Consider the following 17,914-nt stretch of genomic DNA (forward strand, 5'->3'; position numbering starts at 1 on the left):
AATAGAAAAACGAACATTTTTTACATGCTGTTCTGTATATATTTTTTCTTTTTGAAGGTGATTTATGGGCTTGTAAAAATAAAAATTCCAATGATGCAAAATGAAAAGAAAAAGAACAACTTTACCGCAATCTTTTTTTTTCTTACAAATAAGCGACAAATTAAAAGTATAACTTTCGTTAGTTAAATAGTATTTTTCACGGCGACAGAAAAGTAACAAGCTGACAAATTTTGTGGCGTCGTTATTGCTAAACTGTATAAAAATCACATGGAAATTTGACAGCCTAAGAAACTACCAAATGGTAAGAATCTTAAATTCGTGATGTTTATCCAATCATATCAGACAAATTATTCAGATCTAACTCCGTTGGCGGGCTGAATCATATAGACAAACTGTGCTTGCAGTTTATAAATTTAAATCTCGCTGAAGACACGTGGCTAAAGATAAATCACCCATACACCAAAAAAACTCTCATGACCAAAAAAACCCATTGACCAAAAAAAGATCTCATAACCAAAAAGTATGCATCATTCATGACTGAAGAGATACGGGGTAGAGATGTAATTTTGAGTGGAGAAATAGATTCTTATAAAAAACGTACGAAAAAAAAAATCACTTGTACATTTCAATGAATGAGTAGATTCAGCGAGCCCGATGCAACCATCCAAGAAAGGAAGACTAATAATAACAATAATAATAATCTAATGATGTGTCAATAATGCAGCATCTACAAAAGTTAACAAAATCAACTTTTCAGCTAAGAAACTTTTGACCAATTCGCTAAAGAAATTCCTAGTAAAAAATTTCATCTACAACTGTTATTACGCATTGAATAGGCCAAAACAAGGCTAATCTGTATATGCGTTGCTCTCAGCTAATATACAACATATTCCTCAACCTATTTAAGTTTTATCAGCAAACTCGATAATTTATTATTTTGTGTGCAAACTTATGTGGTGACACCTTTAGAAAATTGGCCTGCTGAAAATGACGCACAGATCTGAATGACCGTTCCCTACAACATCGTTGCTTCTCTCACCTTCAAAAGTAATTAACATTGAAGCAAGCAAAACTTCCAAGCTAGACCACGTTAGTAATCATTCTCAAAATATATTCATCTTCTAGCGGAAAGGCTGACGACCATGATTGGTCAGCCAAGGGGGTTTTCAGCACAAATTTGAGCAATTACACCTTTTTTGTTGGTGTACACATTGATTCTCATGATTGTGCTCCATAAGCAAATAAACCCAGCCTCAGGAACATGACAAACATGATACTGCGCTCATACTTAATAAAGGCTCAATCTAGAGTTTGCAGTGCAGATGATCTTCACGTGATGAACCTGAACCCAGTCGTGGGATGGAATATGACCAACATAATAGTTCTCTGAGGACTGTGGTTAACTACTTCGAGCAGTTCTTAAATTGAAGATGGCAACTGGAGTCTGATAGAGGAACAACGTGCAAGATTTTATGAACTTCCTGCTTATTCAGAGAAATTAAAATGAAAAACAAGATAATTTAATAACTACTGAAGGTGTAAATAAAATCAGTTTTCAGCTGAGTTTAGCAAAACCATTTTGAATTTCTAATTCCACCTTTCTGGACCCCAAAAAAACAAATGAATTCTAATTATCACAGGATGGAACAAGACATGTTTACCAAACGTTGAACTGGATAGGTTTAGTGTCGCACTGCATGTCATTCAATTCATCCTTTATATAACAGCTGTGGACGGCCCTTTGAAATTTTGTTGACAGCTTTTGGTAGGAGTGAACATCTGATCGCTGGATCCGTTCGATTGCCATCTTTAAATGCTTCATTGTTATAACTGAAGCATCAAGGCTCTCCTGGTAACATAACATCAAAACAAATTTTACTTTGATAAAAGTGACAACACAGATATCAAAAAGTCATGTTGATTGACACACCTCAATTGTTGCAACAGCTGCCTCCCGACATATCAATGATATGTCAGCCCCAGTACAACCATCTGTGAGTAGAGCTAGTTCTCTAAGGCTGACATCAGAACCGCATGGGATTTTACGCAGATGAATGCGAAATATCTCTTCCCTATCCACCTCATTCGGAGGTCCAACATATAGCAGACGGTCAAAGCGCCCTGTAAATGTTAAAAATCAATCATTTAGCAACTTAAGCTGTTAATACAACTCATCCACCATCATGTATCTGAATGGGCATAGAAGACTTGGAGAACAACAAAAGAGAGAGGATACCTGGCCTTAAAAGGGCCGGGTCAATCTTGTCTGGCCTATTTGTAGCAGCTATGACAGTGACATTAACTCTTTGATGTAGACCTGACACAAATAAAGATTTTGTCAAAAGAAAAATACGATCCCAGTCCAAAGTTCAAAACTAACTGATTTAAAAAAAAATCATTTTCTGGCTAACAGACATCAATCAACATGTTGGAGCCACACACAAGCTGAATGAGCCCCAAGTAAAGTTATCTTACATCTTAAGCAATATGTATATAAGCAATAATTCACATTCCACTGCCCAAGATTCATCACTAACCATCCATCTCAACAAGAAGTTGACTCATGACCCTATCTGACACTGAAACACCATCACTTTCCTTCCCACGAGTTACAGCAAGACTGTCTATTTCATCAAAAAATACTATTGATGGGGCATTGGCCCTTGCTTTTGCAAATAACGATCTGACGGCCTTCTCAGATTCACCAACCCATTTGCTGAAGAGTTCAGGACCCTTGACTGCTAGAAAGTTCAACCCTGCTTCAGAAGCAACTGCACGTGCCATGAGGGTCTTACTACAACCTGGAGGCCCAAACATCAATACACCGGTAGGAGGGCGAGTTCCAATTCGGTCAAATGCATCATGGTGTTTCTGTGGCCATTCAACTGCTTCCATCAATTGAGCTTTGACCTCCCTTTGACCGCCAACATCTTCCCAATTAACCTTTGGAACCTCAAGGATTACCTAAGCATTCAAAAATTTGACAACGAAAGTATTATGCTTCACAATCCATTTTCATAAAATTTTGAGATAGAAAATTCTGATATTTATATATCTAATCATGTTATAAACAATTTTACATGAACAGAACATCAGATCTCATTATAGTGAAACGCATTGTGGTCACAGGTTCCTCAACTTCAATAGTTTGTATCAAATAAAGTGTAGATGAAAGAAAATACAAAAAGAAAATCATTTTATTTGACAGAAATTCCATAAATGTGAGAGACTAAACTCATTACAGCCAATAACAAATCACAGTTGAATGGGGGTGTTGACAAGAGATGGCATTCCTTGTACAAGTAATTTTAATGAGCCAAGATATGCCTGCTAGCAACACACTAAGGTAATTCATTCTATGATGAAACTTGAAAGGGATTTGCGAAAAAATAGGGAATACCAAAATAAGCCCAAATAAATAAGACAGATCTTGGGTCAGAGATAATATATTTTAGTAAAAACTGGTTCGCAAAAATCCCACTTTGACATCAATCATACCTCTCTCATGGCACTAGGTCTTATTTTCATCCTGGCCTTCTGAAAATCTTCAAAGCTTACTTTCAAAATCTGCTCTTCTTCAACACTCTCAGGAATTATTTCTGTAGTTTCATAAGTTGTTCTTATCCTGCAAGGACGTAATACAGGACTGGTAGCCGACATATCTGAAACAGATGAAGTTGCCTCATCCAAATGATCTATTGAGTTTGTTACACCATTCATCAGAACAGGTTTATCGGTTATATAATTAGAAAAAGAATCATAAGTCTTCTTAAAGCTGGCATAATGTCGCAGACAATTCAAGGCTGCCTCATTGCAAAGTGCAGCTAGATCAGCACCCACAAAACCATGAGTGACTGTGGCAAGGTGTTGAACTTGTACCTCGGAGAGACAATGATCCATTTCGTTGAGAAGAGTGAGCAAAATATCTGAACGTTGTTTGGGGGATGGAACACCTGCGTATGGATTTGACGTGTGCAGTAAATGAGTTATTCTGTGAATCCATTGAAGTATTTTGAACAGAAAAATTGATCTGTATCCTAAAATGCTTGCTTCAGACTAACATTATTTTGCAAGTCAAAGTCACTCAATCAACCACTAAACAATAGTGGCATTGGTAATTTTTAAGAATCAAGGATCAAAATGGAATCTAATTTTCCCTTTCTTGACTCATAGAATACAAAGCATGTGGTGATTATACCCCGACCCTAAAAAAAAGCACATACTGCATTTGTCTCTTTCAATAAATAAAAGGATAACAATATGCAACTTTACAAATTTTTATTATGTCATTTCATAAAATAATGCAGAGTCAATTTAGATAATGTAACTACCCATGGCAGTAAGTGCTAAAAAGCCTCAATTTAAAATAACACATTGTAGAAAAATATTTAACTCAAAGAAAGACCATGATAATTTATGTTATGTGCTCTTCTAATAAAGCACTTCTAAAAATACATAGTTCTGATAAACTTCATACTGTTCAGAGTAGTAAGTTTTTTTTATTCAACGTTGTACTCTAAAACTCAAATACTATGTATATGTTAACATAGGGAGAGAAAAATTTGCAAGGAAACACAAACTCAATTGTTCGGCTCCTGTGTATATACACACTGTAAGTACGGGTATATGCAATACAAGCTTATAAATCCAAAACCCAACATGTATAAAGAAGCACAATTTTATTATCAAGTCATCAGTGAATAGCAAATCTGGAAATCTCCCCATTGCAAAATGGCAGTCTTATAACAGAATATAATCAACTAATAGGGTATTTATAGTAGTAAAATAATAGAAGTTTAGATATTAGAATGAAAAGGAGCAGCAATACATATGAACCGTTTTTTCTATTTTTGATAAAAAATACCCATATGCCTGATGCAGAAATTGCACTGTTTACATATCAAACCAGATCGTGCTTACAAAGAAGTAACATGTGGAGGCAGAAGTTAACATAGAGTTAGGCATGTAAGCATTTATTTTAAGATAATAGCATACTATTCATGGGGAGGTATCAGCTTAGGTCATACCAATTTCAATTTCCTTGTCAAATCGTCCAGGTCGTCTGAGAGCTGGCTCAATATGGTCAGGGCGGTTAGTGGCAGCGATTACAAGTAACCCTTCAGTTCTACTAATTCCATCCATCATATTCAATAAAGTCGCAACCAATCTTTGAGATAGCTCTTCACCTCCTTCTTTCCTTGCAGGGGCAATTGCATCTAATTCATCAATGAATACCTAACAGAAATCAAATATTCAGTCAATCAGGAGAACTTTGAATATAAAACATCAGTTTTGAAATAAGTGGAACTATTCTCATTGAACCTTAAAAATACAAAACTAGAGTAATAAAAGTTTGGACTAAAGTGTCAAGATTGTCCAAACATTGAACAAGAGCAGGCTTCCATGGGCAAAGTATGATTGGAATGTTTCAACAAATCTAAGAATATTGAAGAGAAAGTGTATTAATTTAAATATTGCTTTGGCGGTGTAACTCACCTGAATATTTTGTGGTGAATCTCACACCAGAGAAATTATAGATACAAGAATAATTTCCAATATAAGACAGTCTTTTTACATCATTAAATAACACGATTGGAGGCTACCATCAATAACTTCCTGAAGTTGTACGGAACAAGAACTATTCATGAATTTATAATAATTCAGGAAACTTTTAAGGATTTTTAAATCATAGAAGAGAATTAAAAAAAAATAGAATCATCCATAATTTTTTTCACCAGAATTTAAAATAAAAATCAGGGCATTAAATGAAAAAATAAATCTTAAAATTTTAATTTTATATATTTTATAATCCTATTGCCTTCAAATCTCACCGATACCCATTAACAACATTTTGTAATTGAATGATGCATCAGAAGATTCAGAAATCTTTGTATTGTACCTACGTCAAATTTCACTTGATTTATTTTGACCACAATTCTGGCAGCAAAATTCGTATATACTTCAAGAAGCCTCAAAATGTTGGGTGTATTACTGGTTACACAAATCAGCACCATATGCCATATTAGAGATATTGCGCCAGAATGCTTTTAAGGAAAGGGTCTCTTCTTAAATGCATTAGTTGTATCACAAACTGGAAAGGGAAATCACAATGAGAAAATCCCCACTACCTACATGCATGATTGCAGTATTGCACATGGTAAGAGTTACCGCTAAAGTTCTAAACCTATAATGTTAAACTTCAACAACTTCATGTAATATGTAGCTAGTAGAAACATTATTTAGTTCAAACACAATGGAAGGAAATAACTGAAACACAATCTTGACAAAAAATCTAACCACAGCAGGTGCAGCTTCAATGGCTGAATCAAAAACTTTATGTAATGCTTGCTCACTTTCCCCATAATATTGGGTAACAATTTCAGGTCCATTTATTGGGAAAAAATTGACTCCCACGTCATGAGTACATAGTTGAGCCAGGGAAGTCTTTCCTGTACCAGTTGGACCATGAAGAAGGACACCTCTTGTAGTTCTTAGACCAAAACTACAGGTTGGAAAAACAAGAAGCATGAGCATTTAGAAGTGCATGTCCCAATGCATATAAATATGTGAGAACACATAACCATAATCATGGAGGTCAGTACTTTGAACTATAAATTTAATCATTGACAATTATAAACTGATATAAATGAACAGCAAGAAATTGTCAAAATCCATGTTTCTAATAAATTGACTATCAAAGAATTAACTGAATCGTATAAAGTTAAAAAATGATAATATATGCAAATTAAATCCATTAAGAACAAAGAGATAACCACTTGAACTATCTTGTTCACAAACTAATCACCAAAAAAGGGTATCTGGAGAAAATCTATCAGTAACTGACTTTTATGACGGACACGCCGTTCTCTTAGGAATAAAATTTCAATGGTTATCCATTAATTAAAAAATAATAATGCTCTCCACACACAGTTAAGTGTACAAGAAAGATGAATTAAATGATAATTAACAATTACAGCTTGTAACAAATACGGGAGAAGACAAATACTAAATAACGAACATGTTGCTTAATAAAGAATTACGAGAAAATTTCAAATATTTAATCTGAAGGTATATAATATCTAAATGCACAACCATATGTTCCGAAACCCTTTCGGTTCTGAGCAGAATATTTTTTATATAAAGAACAAATTCATTAGAAAAGAGAAACAAAGTACAAGAGCAGAGGATGCTCCAAATCTGCTTCTGAAGCAGAAGGGCAAAGAGGGCCCTCTTCCACAGGAATATGAAAAAGTGATATCATATCAGTGTTGCCTAAGAAGCCAAAAGGTGCAATGCAGCTATGGTACTGCTGGGGTAATATGCTAAATGGGTAAAATAGTGAGACTAAAAAATATCAAGTAGTCTTTAGGACTCTCTGAAAAAATTTTAATCTTTTATTCTGTCCTGTCCTGAATGCTATGCTTGAGATATTATATTATATGGAGATTTAGTGCAAAATAATTAAATATTTAACTGGTTCTCCCATAGCTAACTTTAAAACCTTTCTTCAGCAAGGGGTTAACTTTTTTGCAATCCATGAAAAATCCATGAGCAGTTTCACCCTGGACTACCTTGATATACACTATGTTAAGACCATGGATGGACAACACAATTCTGGTTTTGTAGAGTCCTATGATAGCACTGTGTCTATTACATTAAAAATTCACAAACAATAATGAAAAATCAGACAGCAAGAAATCGATGTTTCAGGGAACTTCAAATGACAAGACACAAAAAAGAAAAGGGGCATGAACACGGTAAAAGGGATTTGGTATACTGGGACAGGGCATGGTAAAGAGGAGGCTGTTGGACCTTTGAGTAACCTGATTCACATGAATAAAGATATGACATTCTGTGTGCTCTGACACTATAAGTAAGACTCTTCTACCACTAGAGAAGAATGTATAATCAAACTATTAACCATTTTTCCATTTTCTTATGAAACTATAATGAAGATATCTTATAGAGACATATATAACATAAAATTCAAATAAAGAAATATCAAACCTTCGTCCCAAATATAATATGAATGCACCTAATATTATGAGTTTGTGGCAGGAACCTTAATTAACAGTAAGCACTACTTGAATCCACCAAACATAAATTATGCATAGAACAACACACAATCTACAGCAAGGAGATAAATAAATAAATAGTAGAAGTGTTCAATATTATATGTCACACCCACATGCGAAAATATGCATCAGACAAGACCTACCTTGATAAAGCATCATTCAGTGACGAAGAAATTATGTCCTTTAGAAGTGTATATTCTTTGGATAGACCACCCAATTTAGAGATTCTATCTGGTAAGCTAGCATTACCAACTTTGTGATCTAGTTTCACACAATGTATGTCCCTTTGAATTGGCTCTTCAGATGCTGTATTTGATGGCAGAGATAAAAATACCTTTGTTTCGTAATTAACAGTGAAAGCCTGATTTACACTATCTGCTATATCAGAATCCTCAGGATATAAATCACTGCTTCCATTTGATGGATACTGATCAGATTTGGTAACTGACTGCTTTTTAGCTCCTAACACTTGGAAAAAGCACTCTGAAAACATTGGAACACTGACAAGATTTCCTAGAAGTAAAGATCGAGAATATAACCATGACGTTGCCCATGTCTCAAGTGATTGTTTAGAATTTTCATCCCTTAATGCTAAGCTGACATCAGATGAAATCAGAGATTGACCCTTATGATTTGGCACACTAGATGCTGAATCGTCAAATTGTGGAGAAGACAGACCACTAGCATTAGAAAACTTTGATCCATAAGAAGGTGTTGCAGGAGAAGCAACAGTGTCATTCTCAAATTGGACATGAGATTTCACCTTAGACACGTCCAATGAGGGAAAACTATTAAACTTCAACGGTAGCCCCTTTTTAGAAGGAACCAACTGAAGATACAATTCCTTGCAATTATTAATAGGTAGACGATTATTTTCCATATAATGATGTTCATTGCTCTCACTGGCAGGAGTAGGCAAGAGTTGTTTCTGTAATGCACAAACAAACACACTTGTTCCCATAGGAGGACATCCCATGGTATAATAAAGGTTGGAAGACAGTCGTACTCCATTCTTCAAAACCTATGTAAATGTAATAAAATATAAAATTCTGGTAAAGATAGATGCACGGTTATAAATACACACATACACTTACATATGAAAAGGGTCTCTTTAAATACAGCTCATAAGAATTTTATAAAAGAAATAGTAACAGGACAAACCTTACTAGCAGGAAACACCGTTGCAAGCACAAAGTAGTTCCCCGCAACATCATCATCAACTGCCTTCCCAACTTCCAGTCCATTGCATTTGGCACATTCATTAGCTAATGACACTAGGGGGAAACTATGTAATTGTGAATTTTTCTCGTCTGAAGATGGAATAGACACCTAAAAATCAATCAAAATGGTGAAAGAAGAATAGCAGCATCACAAAGAATCCAATAATAAACTGATACGACAACATGAAACTATGACGGCCAAAACAAACCGATATTGACATTCATTAGCTAAAACATAATTTTCACTCCGGCAACTTTAATTTTGTTAAACCAATCTTTTCCTTTTTTATAATTTATATAACTAATTTGGTAATACATGTCAAACAGTGAGAAGTGAAAAATCACCCAAAATTGACACAGTTGGTGTCAAAACTGCCATAAAGACCACCAATTTGATATAAACAGAATACTATAAGAACTAAAGTGAAACTTTTTAAACTTGAGGGAATGAACTGTATCAATTCGAACACTGTTTGAGACTAGATTCGATATCTAACTCATTGAACTTAGTTACGAACCAAACAAGTAGTTAGCTCGACTTCATTTACAAATTTCACACCAAAATAAAATTAATAATATAAGTTCAGTAATACAAAATATATGATCAACCAAAGGATTGGAACTACTACAGCACAAGTGCAGTCTAAAAAGGGGGCCAAAATGCAACCTTAGGCACATTAATTTATAAAAAAAGGTAATTGTGATGATGATTATAAATGTGTTAGTGACGGTGATGGTGATTACCGAGACAATGGAACCGGGGGAGAGAGAGGAGGAGAGCATGGAAGGTTCGGATAGCCAAATTCTGAAGCCCTTGAAAAGGGGAACGATGTCGTCGACATGGATGATTTCGGCGACGAACGCGGATTCAGCGATGAGAGAAGGGAACTTTCGAGAAGCTTCTACGCACAAAGAGGCATGCTCTTGTGGTTGTTGTGGCTGCGTTCTAGAAGGCGTTGTTGTGGTATTCGACGACAATGGTGAGTTTTGCAGCTGCGCCTTCGATTGCTTCTTTTTCTGCTTCGAATTCGAGCTCGAAGGCATTATTTCACCCTGCGCTGTACTGTGAGGGAAAAACTGAATCTTTATGCAAAACCCCCTTCAGCAGAGAGGGTTTTACCGTTTTAGTATAAATAGCATACCATGCTTCTGCACCGACCAAATACATTGGAAATTTAGATAAATTACATAATTTTTCTTTTGTAAAAGATAAAATCATATAATTCATGCTTACTTTTTTCAAATATTCAAATAAAGTTTTTTATAAATGTTTTTAAGAGAGAATAAATACACTTCTTCAGTTAAGCTAAACTAAAATAAATTGTATGTTAAAAAAATAGGCAATAATAAAGCTATTAAATTAATATATAATCATAAAAAAAATTATGGTAAATTATGGTTAACACTCACTGATTTACAAAATGACTGACAATAATAATAATTAAAAAACATATTTAATTGTTAGCTAAAAAGGTGTGGTTTCTTTCTAAAATATATTAAATTAGAGTTTATTTCTAAAACATATTAAGAATAATCCTTAGCACTTTTAATTAGAGTTATTATATATTTACTAAAAAGGAATAATAATAATAATAATAATAATAATTAATGGTTGAAGTATTGGAAAATAAAAATAAACATATTTAATTGTTAGCTAATGGTGTGTTTCTAAAATATGTTAAATTAGAGTTTCTTTCTAAAACATATTTAGAATCCTTAGCAATATTTAGAAGTATTGGAAAATAAAAATAAATATATTAGAAGTAAAATTCATTACATTTAAACAAATTTGTGTGTGTTCCATTACTTTTAAACAAATTTGTGTGAAACCCTAAACCCTAAATAATATATTAGAAGTATTCATTACTTTTAAACAAATTTGTGTGTGTTCCATTACTTTAACCAAATTTTAAAATTTGTGTGCGTGACAAAAGCAGAAAGAAAAATAAGAGGAAAAAATAATTTTAAAATAAGTTATATTATAAATTTGATTAAAATGAAAGATATATTGCATATTTACTGGAAATGAATAGGTACATAATAATAATTAATTGCTGATTAGTATTGGAAAATAGATATAAATATATTTTTAGGATTTAAGATTTATGATTTATGATTTATATAATTATTATTAATACATATGTTTACATTGTGTATGCGTATATAATTTAAAAAATAAAAAATATTCAAAAAAATTTATAATTGGACATAATTTTGAAAACCCTAACAATTTGGGTTTAGGGTATATAAAAAAATAATTATTTGAAAACCCTAACAATAAAAAATATAAAAAACCCTAAACCCTAAAAGTTATTGGACATAATTTTGAAATGACAAAAATAATAATTAAAAATATGAATTGAATGTGATCTCAAATAATAAAGCTATATATAAATTAGATATAAAAAATGTAATGTGATAAAATAAAATGTAACTATATCATTCTTCATTTTTACTTGTAACCAAAACTCCCTTCCCCATTTACATATTTATGCAACATTACTGTTTTAAAAATGCTATTTTTTTTAGTGCGTGTTAGCATTATGACATTGTTAGCAGAAACAACATCCTGGTTGCACCAGTTTGAGTTAGATAATCCGAAGAAGTTTTAAGAAACAATATGTTTTTGCAAAAACTAACAAAATTTCAAAAAATGCTGTAAAAATGTTACTTTGGCAGCAATAACACAATATTTTTTAACCTGTGTAGGGAATTTGCAAGTGCAAAACTTGCAAGTAATATTATAAAATCAGATTTTGTAGTAAGCCAGTACAATAATCAAAGAAATAAAACTACTACGGATTATTTTATGAAATCCGCGTAAAAAACAACTCTATAACAACAGCTTCTTCTTCCTTTGCTTCTTTTTTAACTCTCTACTCCATTATTGGGAGGCAGAACCTTCAGGCAGAAGATATTTAGCTGGTGGGCGCACAGCAACAGCTCCCTTCTGAGGATCAGAATACTTTCTGTACACAACCTTCAGCTTTCCATTTCCAACAGAGGAGTGGAAGCTCGCCAATAGTCTAGCACAATCCCTGTTTGCAACAATGCCAAATAGAATTAAAATTTAAGAAACACCACTTGAATGATAAAAATCCAAATAATATTAGCAAGACCCAATCTATTTTGCGTACATAAGTTGTTCTTGTGAGTAACCCGTGTGCAACTTAAGTGTCTCATTCCAAAGGGGAGTCTTGTTCAGAGTGCATCTAGCTGCAAAGACTGCTGAGGCAGCAAGCATTGATGGGCAATACCTTAAGGTCGCGTAATTCATCATTCCCAACTCAGATAGAAAATGGGACATGATTTCCAACTGAAAAATGCAGATATCCATAAACACATTCAGACAAGAACACATCAAATGAAAACAAGGTAAGAAAATCATATTTTACTTGGACTTGAAAAAAAGAAGAAGTTCACACTCACTCACCTCCAGATCTGGGACTGAGGCCTTGATAAAACGCACTAGGAAAACAAAAGTTGTGGGAACAGTCAAAGTCCATTCCAACTTTCCTAGTATAATTTTCTCCATAACAAGTATCTGTTCATGAGTATAAGCCCTATCTGAGAGGTGTACAAAGTCATTAACCTGCAAAGCAAGACAAAGTGTAATGTTATTCCCCTGTTTTTTATTATCATGACATTCATCATCAAGGCAGCAACGAAAATATTACCTCAGGTGGCCAGATTTCTTCATACTTGGATGCCATTAGCATGGCACTGACACCTACCAATTGCAGATCCCTTCTTGGAACAGTCTTAACTGCTAGGAATCGATCGATTATATTGATAGTCAGGTAAAGGGTCTCAGGTGAAAGTTCAAACTTGCTGTGGACATCAATCAGCCAATCAATCAAAATAGCTCTCATCCTCTCATTTATCTCAGGTTGAGAGTCTATGTAGTCACGGGGGCGACTTTCGTGCTTCATGCATCAAATGTTCATTCACAATATTAGAATGTCATCACATCAGACTAATACAAAAAACCCACAACAGAAACCATGTTTGATACCTCAACAAGTTTATAGAACTTGTAAATGTCATCAATATACTCCACAGCAGCAAGTTCGTTGTCAACATCACTGGCATCGATGTCAATAATATTCTCCTTTGGTTTGTTAGTTATGCCACATGCTGCCTATAACATCAAAAGGAGGAAAGATGGCATGGCATATTAGTTGTATAACATTGGTTCAAAGAAATTTCTTTTTCATTTTATTTCTATTAACTGTGTATCTACCTTGCTTCTAGCGGTGAGAACTGAAGTAAAAGCTTGTGAATTCTTCTTGTCTTTCTGGACCTCTTTGTCTGGACTATCTTCAATGTCAATGACTTCCTCAGGCTTTGGTTTGACCGTAACTTTCTTCTGAGCCGGCTTGGGGACTCTCTTGGCCGCAGCAACAGGAGCAGGACCAGCCACATTAGCACAGGCTTGTTTCTACAACTCCAAAACCAAATACAGTCATGACATGATAACATAACTATATTGAACAATACAATCCACCTTAAGGTAAAATGAAACAAAGTAGCATAAAGAGTAGGTCACCTTGTTATTCTCTACAACTGCTGCGGCTTGTGCGTTGGCAAGTAGTTGGGCACCAAAACTCCTAAAAGAATCATAATAATATCACATCAATATTGAGTGATTCAGAGAAAGAAAGAGAGAGATAAAGAAAGAAAGAGAGAGGGAGGAAGAGATAGGAAACCTTGTGATGGGGCGATGAGGCTTGACTTCAACTCCTCTTACATTTGCCAAATTCCCAATATCACCCAACGCCTTGCGATTCTTTCCATCCGCTGCACCGTTCTTCTTCTGTTGCTTTCCTCCTCCTATTACCGCTTCACCTAGGAAATCACAACCAAACCACCCATTCAAAAAAGGTAACAGACAGATTGCTTCTTATCTAAACAAACAGATTTACAAGATAACTCCAACAACAACAAAAAAGTCTACACTAGAGAACTTTTTTGGTCTGAAAAGATTGATGAGTTACACAAAGAGATTTGTGTACAAAGATCCGGGAAAACTGAAACTTGTCCGTTATACAAAGGGTTTTGATTCCAAACAGTGCTTTTCATATTTCCATCCGATACAATAGAAACCAACCCAGAAACAAAATCCCAACTTAAAGACAAAACTTGAACCATCTTCCCAAGGGGAATCAGAAAATAAAGACTCGTTCACACAAGAAACAGACATTAAAAGAAAATACAAAGTTGAAAAGGACACTACCTCTGGCTTGTTGTTGAATTATTGCTCTTGACGCCATTTGGGATTCTTTTGGTTTTGAAATGAAATCAAAATATGAAAGAATACAAATCTGGGTAGAAGCGTGGGTTACTTTCCCCTTCCCTCTCTTCTCTCTCTCTCTCTCTCTTTCTCTGGGCGACGAATGAGCTTGGATGAAAATGAGGGCGAGAGGGACAGTGAAATAGCCTTCACATTTGAAGCTGAGAGACACAACGCTTCTCCTCCCTTTAACGGTCAATTTCTGTAGTCGAATTTGGACCTTTGGATTTACATTCATCGACGATTGAGGTTCGACAATAATATAGCCGTTGGAAATTCAAAAACTAGAACGTGCCTGTACAGAAAGTATTATAATGGAATGGAAAAAAAAGGAAAATAATAAGTAAATAAATAAAAATGTCACGGGTAATAAAATGTCTTCTTAATTTTTATATCTGGCAAATTAATTTTATTTATAATTTAATTATTATTTTATTATGACTTAATGATGCCGTGAACTCTCTAATTCCTTTTTTTTTTAATTTCTGATATAATTTTTTTATATTTTGTACAGCCAGAAAAGAATAGTAAAATGCTAAAAATTCTTAAACATAGTATTTATTTAATATATGAAAACAATAATACACATTCTAAACAAAGGTTAAATACTTTATAATTATCTATATTCACTAACAATTTTTAATAATGAAATTATAACTCAATTCCATCACATCATTATCATTTACATTATCATATAAACAAAATTATTTTAAATTTAAAGTTTACTTTAAACTTGTATATCAATAAGTCTCTATACAAACTAGAAAAAAAAAGTAATTAAGACACATTCACATATCAAAATTTAGTATGAGGAGTCAGATCCCACATAATATTGAATTCATGATAATTTGTTTTGAATCCTAATTAAAATTGAGGAGACTTGATAACCAGTGTCACGATAAACTTAAATCTCGAATAAGATAATGACTTTGATACAAAATTAAGATAATAAAATTTAAATGTAAATCAATCTCACGAAAAATTGGTTTAATAAGGTGGATTGGTCTCCACTTATATAATATAAGTTAGTTGGTTTAATAAGGTGGATTGGTCTCCACTTATATAATATAAGTTAGTTTGATCTCTAGTTGATGTAGAATCTTTAATATAAATTCTCATGTCAAGAACATTGTAAATTCATGTAAAAAAACATATGTATAAAAATTGAGAAAGACAACTCAACTTAATTTTTCTTTTAAATCTGATATAAAATTTATCTATATATAATATAATTAAGTTAATATTTAATGAAAACTCTACATTTAGAGGAATAACATATCTAACATTCTCCTCATCTTTGAGAACTTCATCCATATTGAGTTAAGAAAACTATTTGATGGGTACTGTAACTTGACTTCCCTTTGGTGAGGAGCAAATGTAGGTCTAACAAAAAAATGTGTGCACCAAATGAAAAAGCGTGAATTTCAAGCTTGGTCCCTTATTCCTGATTATCCAAATGCATAAAGATTGGGGATAAAATGTTGTTATTATTCCTATTATTATTATTATTACTATTATTATTTTAATATATTAGTATTATTTTTAAGTTAGATTAAATTTTTAGTCCTTTTTAGTTTTTTATTCCAAGATTTTGGTCTCTCTCTCTTATTTTTAGGCGATTTTAATTCTTATATGTTAGAAAACTCATAATTTAGGTTTAATTTCACTTTTATGTGCATTTATTTAAATTTTATTAGTGTAATACTTTTTGGGACAGTCAGTGATTTTTCTCTTTTAAGGAGTTTTCACGTTAAATCTAGTGCAATTTCTTAATTGTCTATTCGTGTAAATAATGACAAGCAAATCTTCTCAAATTTGCCATTCTTCTTCTCCGCAGATTTTTTTTTTATAAATCAGAATTTCTTCTTCAAAAAATTTAAATATTCTTTCTCGCTCGCGTTCATAAAGCTGATTGATTTAATTGGACGGATACTTGATAAATTAGATAATTGAACACAGAGTTTTATATTGATGATTGTACTATTGAAATTTGAGTTTATTTTAGAAATTTTTCACTTATAGTTTTACTATAATCAATTTCTAATTTATTTAAATTTTTTTATATTTAAATTTATTTTCTTATCATTATTATTTTTATTTTCTATTTAAAAAAAAAATATTCTTTTTCTTTCTCTTCCTCTATTTATCCACATACCATCTTTTCATAATTGGTAAACTTAATCAATATTCATTAGAACATCTAACTAGTCCAAATAAGATGACTTTGTTCAAATAAAAAAAATATGTATACAACTTAAAAATAAATAAATATAAACACTACATTTTTTAATAATAATTTAATTATTTACAAAATATTATAATCAATTAATATTATAATTTTGTTTAAGAAACAAACTTTATTTGTATAATAAACTTATATAGTTATTTTGAACTTTCCAAAACAACTACAATTATCTAATATATTTTAATATTACAAAATTAGTTTGTAACATGAGATTCCCACCTTATTTACATATTATAAGTTGACATTATTTTTAGTCGATGTGAGATTTTTAACACATCTCCTTGAGTCAAGGAATGAACATGTAACATTGTGTTTGTTTCTAAGGTTCCACTATAGACGACGACAAAAGTGCACTAACAAGCTGTGTTTGTTTCCACTGATTGAAGCGAAATTGCGAGCGTGTAAAAGCGGGTAAAGTTCCGAAAAGGTTTCTCATGTATGAAAGGAAAAATGTGAAGAAAGTCACATAGACTATGCCAAAGTTACGTTCTTACCATTCAATTAGTGTTGAATCCACGTGAGTGCACAATGCATATTCATTTGAGAAAAGCTACATGGCCATGCATGCAAAGGTCTTTCGTTGGTGTATTTAGGTAAGATTTCATGAATCCAAAGCAATGTAATCCAATTTGTATGAGTTGGAAATTGATTTTGTGATCACAAGTACACGCATAATCAATTATCACTGTTTCACGAATGGTCCATAATACATTTTGAACTATTTTTTCAAGGATAATCGATGTTTGATTTGCAATAGTCGATTGACTTAAATTTGTATGGATAATTGATATTTCCTTTGTATGGATAATCAATATTGTCTTTATTAATCAATATTGTTTTTTTCATGGTGAGAAGAGAATTGATTATGGACAATGTAATACGCTTATCAGAAGCTAATTGATTTTTATATATTTCAGATTTTTATTTAAATATGATATTAAATAATTTAGGGTTTGTATTTATTTAATATTTTGAATACTTTAAAATTTTTATTTATTTCATATTTTTTATTTATTTAAGTAGGACATTAAATAATTTTTTATTTGTATTTATTTAGGATTTTGAATATTTTAAAATTTTT

General features: G+C 32.6%; 2 protein-coding genes across 3 annotated transcripts; both read right to left on the minus strand.

Annotated features, from left to right (window-relative positions):
• Positions 1–668: 668 nt before the first annotated feature.
• LOC137813905 (calmodulin-interacting protein 111) lies at positions 669–10,455 on the minus strand. 2 transcript variants are annotated; one of them, XM_068616372.1, is made up of 11 exons: positions 10,040–10,455; positions 9,237–9,404; positions 8,219–9,096; positions 6,298–6,502; positions 5,028–5,235; positions 3,499–3,953; positions 2,538–2,964; positions 2,237–2,317; positions 1,931–2,121; positions 1,662–1,849; positions 669–1,481 (listed from the first exon to the last, which is right to left on the minus strand). In XM_068616372.1, exons 1-11 carry the CDS (start codon positions 10,337–10,339, stop codon positions 1,400–1,402), a joined length of 3,183 nt encoding a protein of 1,060 aa, XP_068472473.1. In that variant the 5' UTR covers positions 10,340–10,455; the 3' UTR covers positions 669–1,399. The 2 variants fall into 2 exon arrangements, 1 of the variants encoding a protein (XP_068472473.1); XR_011081522.1 differs by lacking the exons at positions 669–1,481; positions 1,662–1,849 and having other exon boundaries at positions 2,060–2,121; positions 2,476–2,964; positions 10,040–10,413.
• Positions 10,456–11,885: 1,430 nt separating this feature from the next.
• On the minus strand, positions 11,886–14,819 carry LOC137813906 (G2/mitotic-specific cyclin S13-7-like). The gene is made up of 9 exons (XM_068616373.1): positions 14,532–14,819; positions 14,005–14,143; positions 13,845–13,905; positions 13,539–13,736; positions 13,311–13,436; positions 12,973–13,221; positions 12,729–12,887; positions 12,433–12,611; positions 11,886–12,333 (listed from the first exon to the last, which is right to left on the minus strand). Exons 1-9 carry the CDS (start codon positions 14,566–14,568, stop codon positions 12,180–12,182), a joined length of 1,302 nt encoding a protein of 433 aa, XP_068472474.1. The 5' UTR covers positions 14,569–14,819; the 3' UTR covers positions 11,886–12,179.
• Between the last annotated feature and the right edge of the window lie 3,095 nt (positions 14,820–17,914).

The sequence above is a fragment of the Phaseolus vulgaris genome, chromosome 1 (genome assembly GCF_000499845.2).
Source record: "Phaseolus vulgaris cultivar G19833 chromosome 1, P. vulgaris v2.0, whole genome shotgun sequence".
NCBI classification, from domain to species: Eukaryota; Viridiplantae; Streptophyta; class Magnoliopsida; order Fabales; family Fabaceae; genus Phaseolus; species Phaseolus vulgaris.

What these genes read in the sequence shown, in the direction of transcription:
- LOC137813906 (XM_068616373.1), bottom strand. Translation starts at nt 14,568, where the DNA reads ATGGCGTCAAGAGCAATAATTCAACAACAAGCCAGAG. An exon ending in CAGTTGTAGAGAATAACAAG is followed by an intron (nt 13,737 to 13,844) that starts GTGACCTACTCT and finishes TTGGAGTTGTAG; the next exon opens with AAACAAGCCTGTGCTAATGT. An exon ending in TACTCACAAGAACAACTTAT is followed by an intron (nt 12,334 to 12,432) that starts GTACGCAAAATA and finishes TGTTGCAAACAG; the next exon opens with GGATTGTGCTAGACTATTGG.
- LOC137813905 (XM_068616372.1), bottom strand. Translation starts at nt 10,339, where the DNA reads ATGCCTTCGAGCTCGAATTCGAAGCAGAAAAAGAAGCAATCGAAGGCG. An exon ending in CGGTGTTTCCTGCTAGTAAG is followed by an intron (nt 9,097 to 9,236) that starts GTTTGTCCTGTT and finishes ACATTTACATAG; the next exon opens with GTTTTGAAGAATGGAGTACG. An exon ending in TGACAAGGAAATTGAAATTG is followed by an intron (nt 3,954 to 5,027) that starts GTATGACCTAAG and finishes ATCCATACGCAG; the next exon opens with GTGTTCCATCCCCCAAACAA.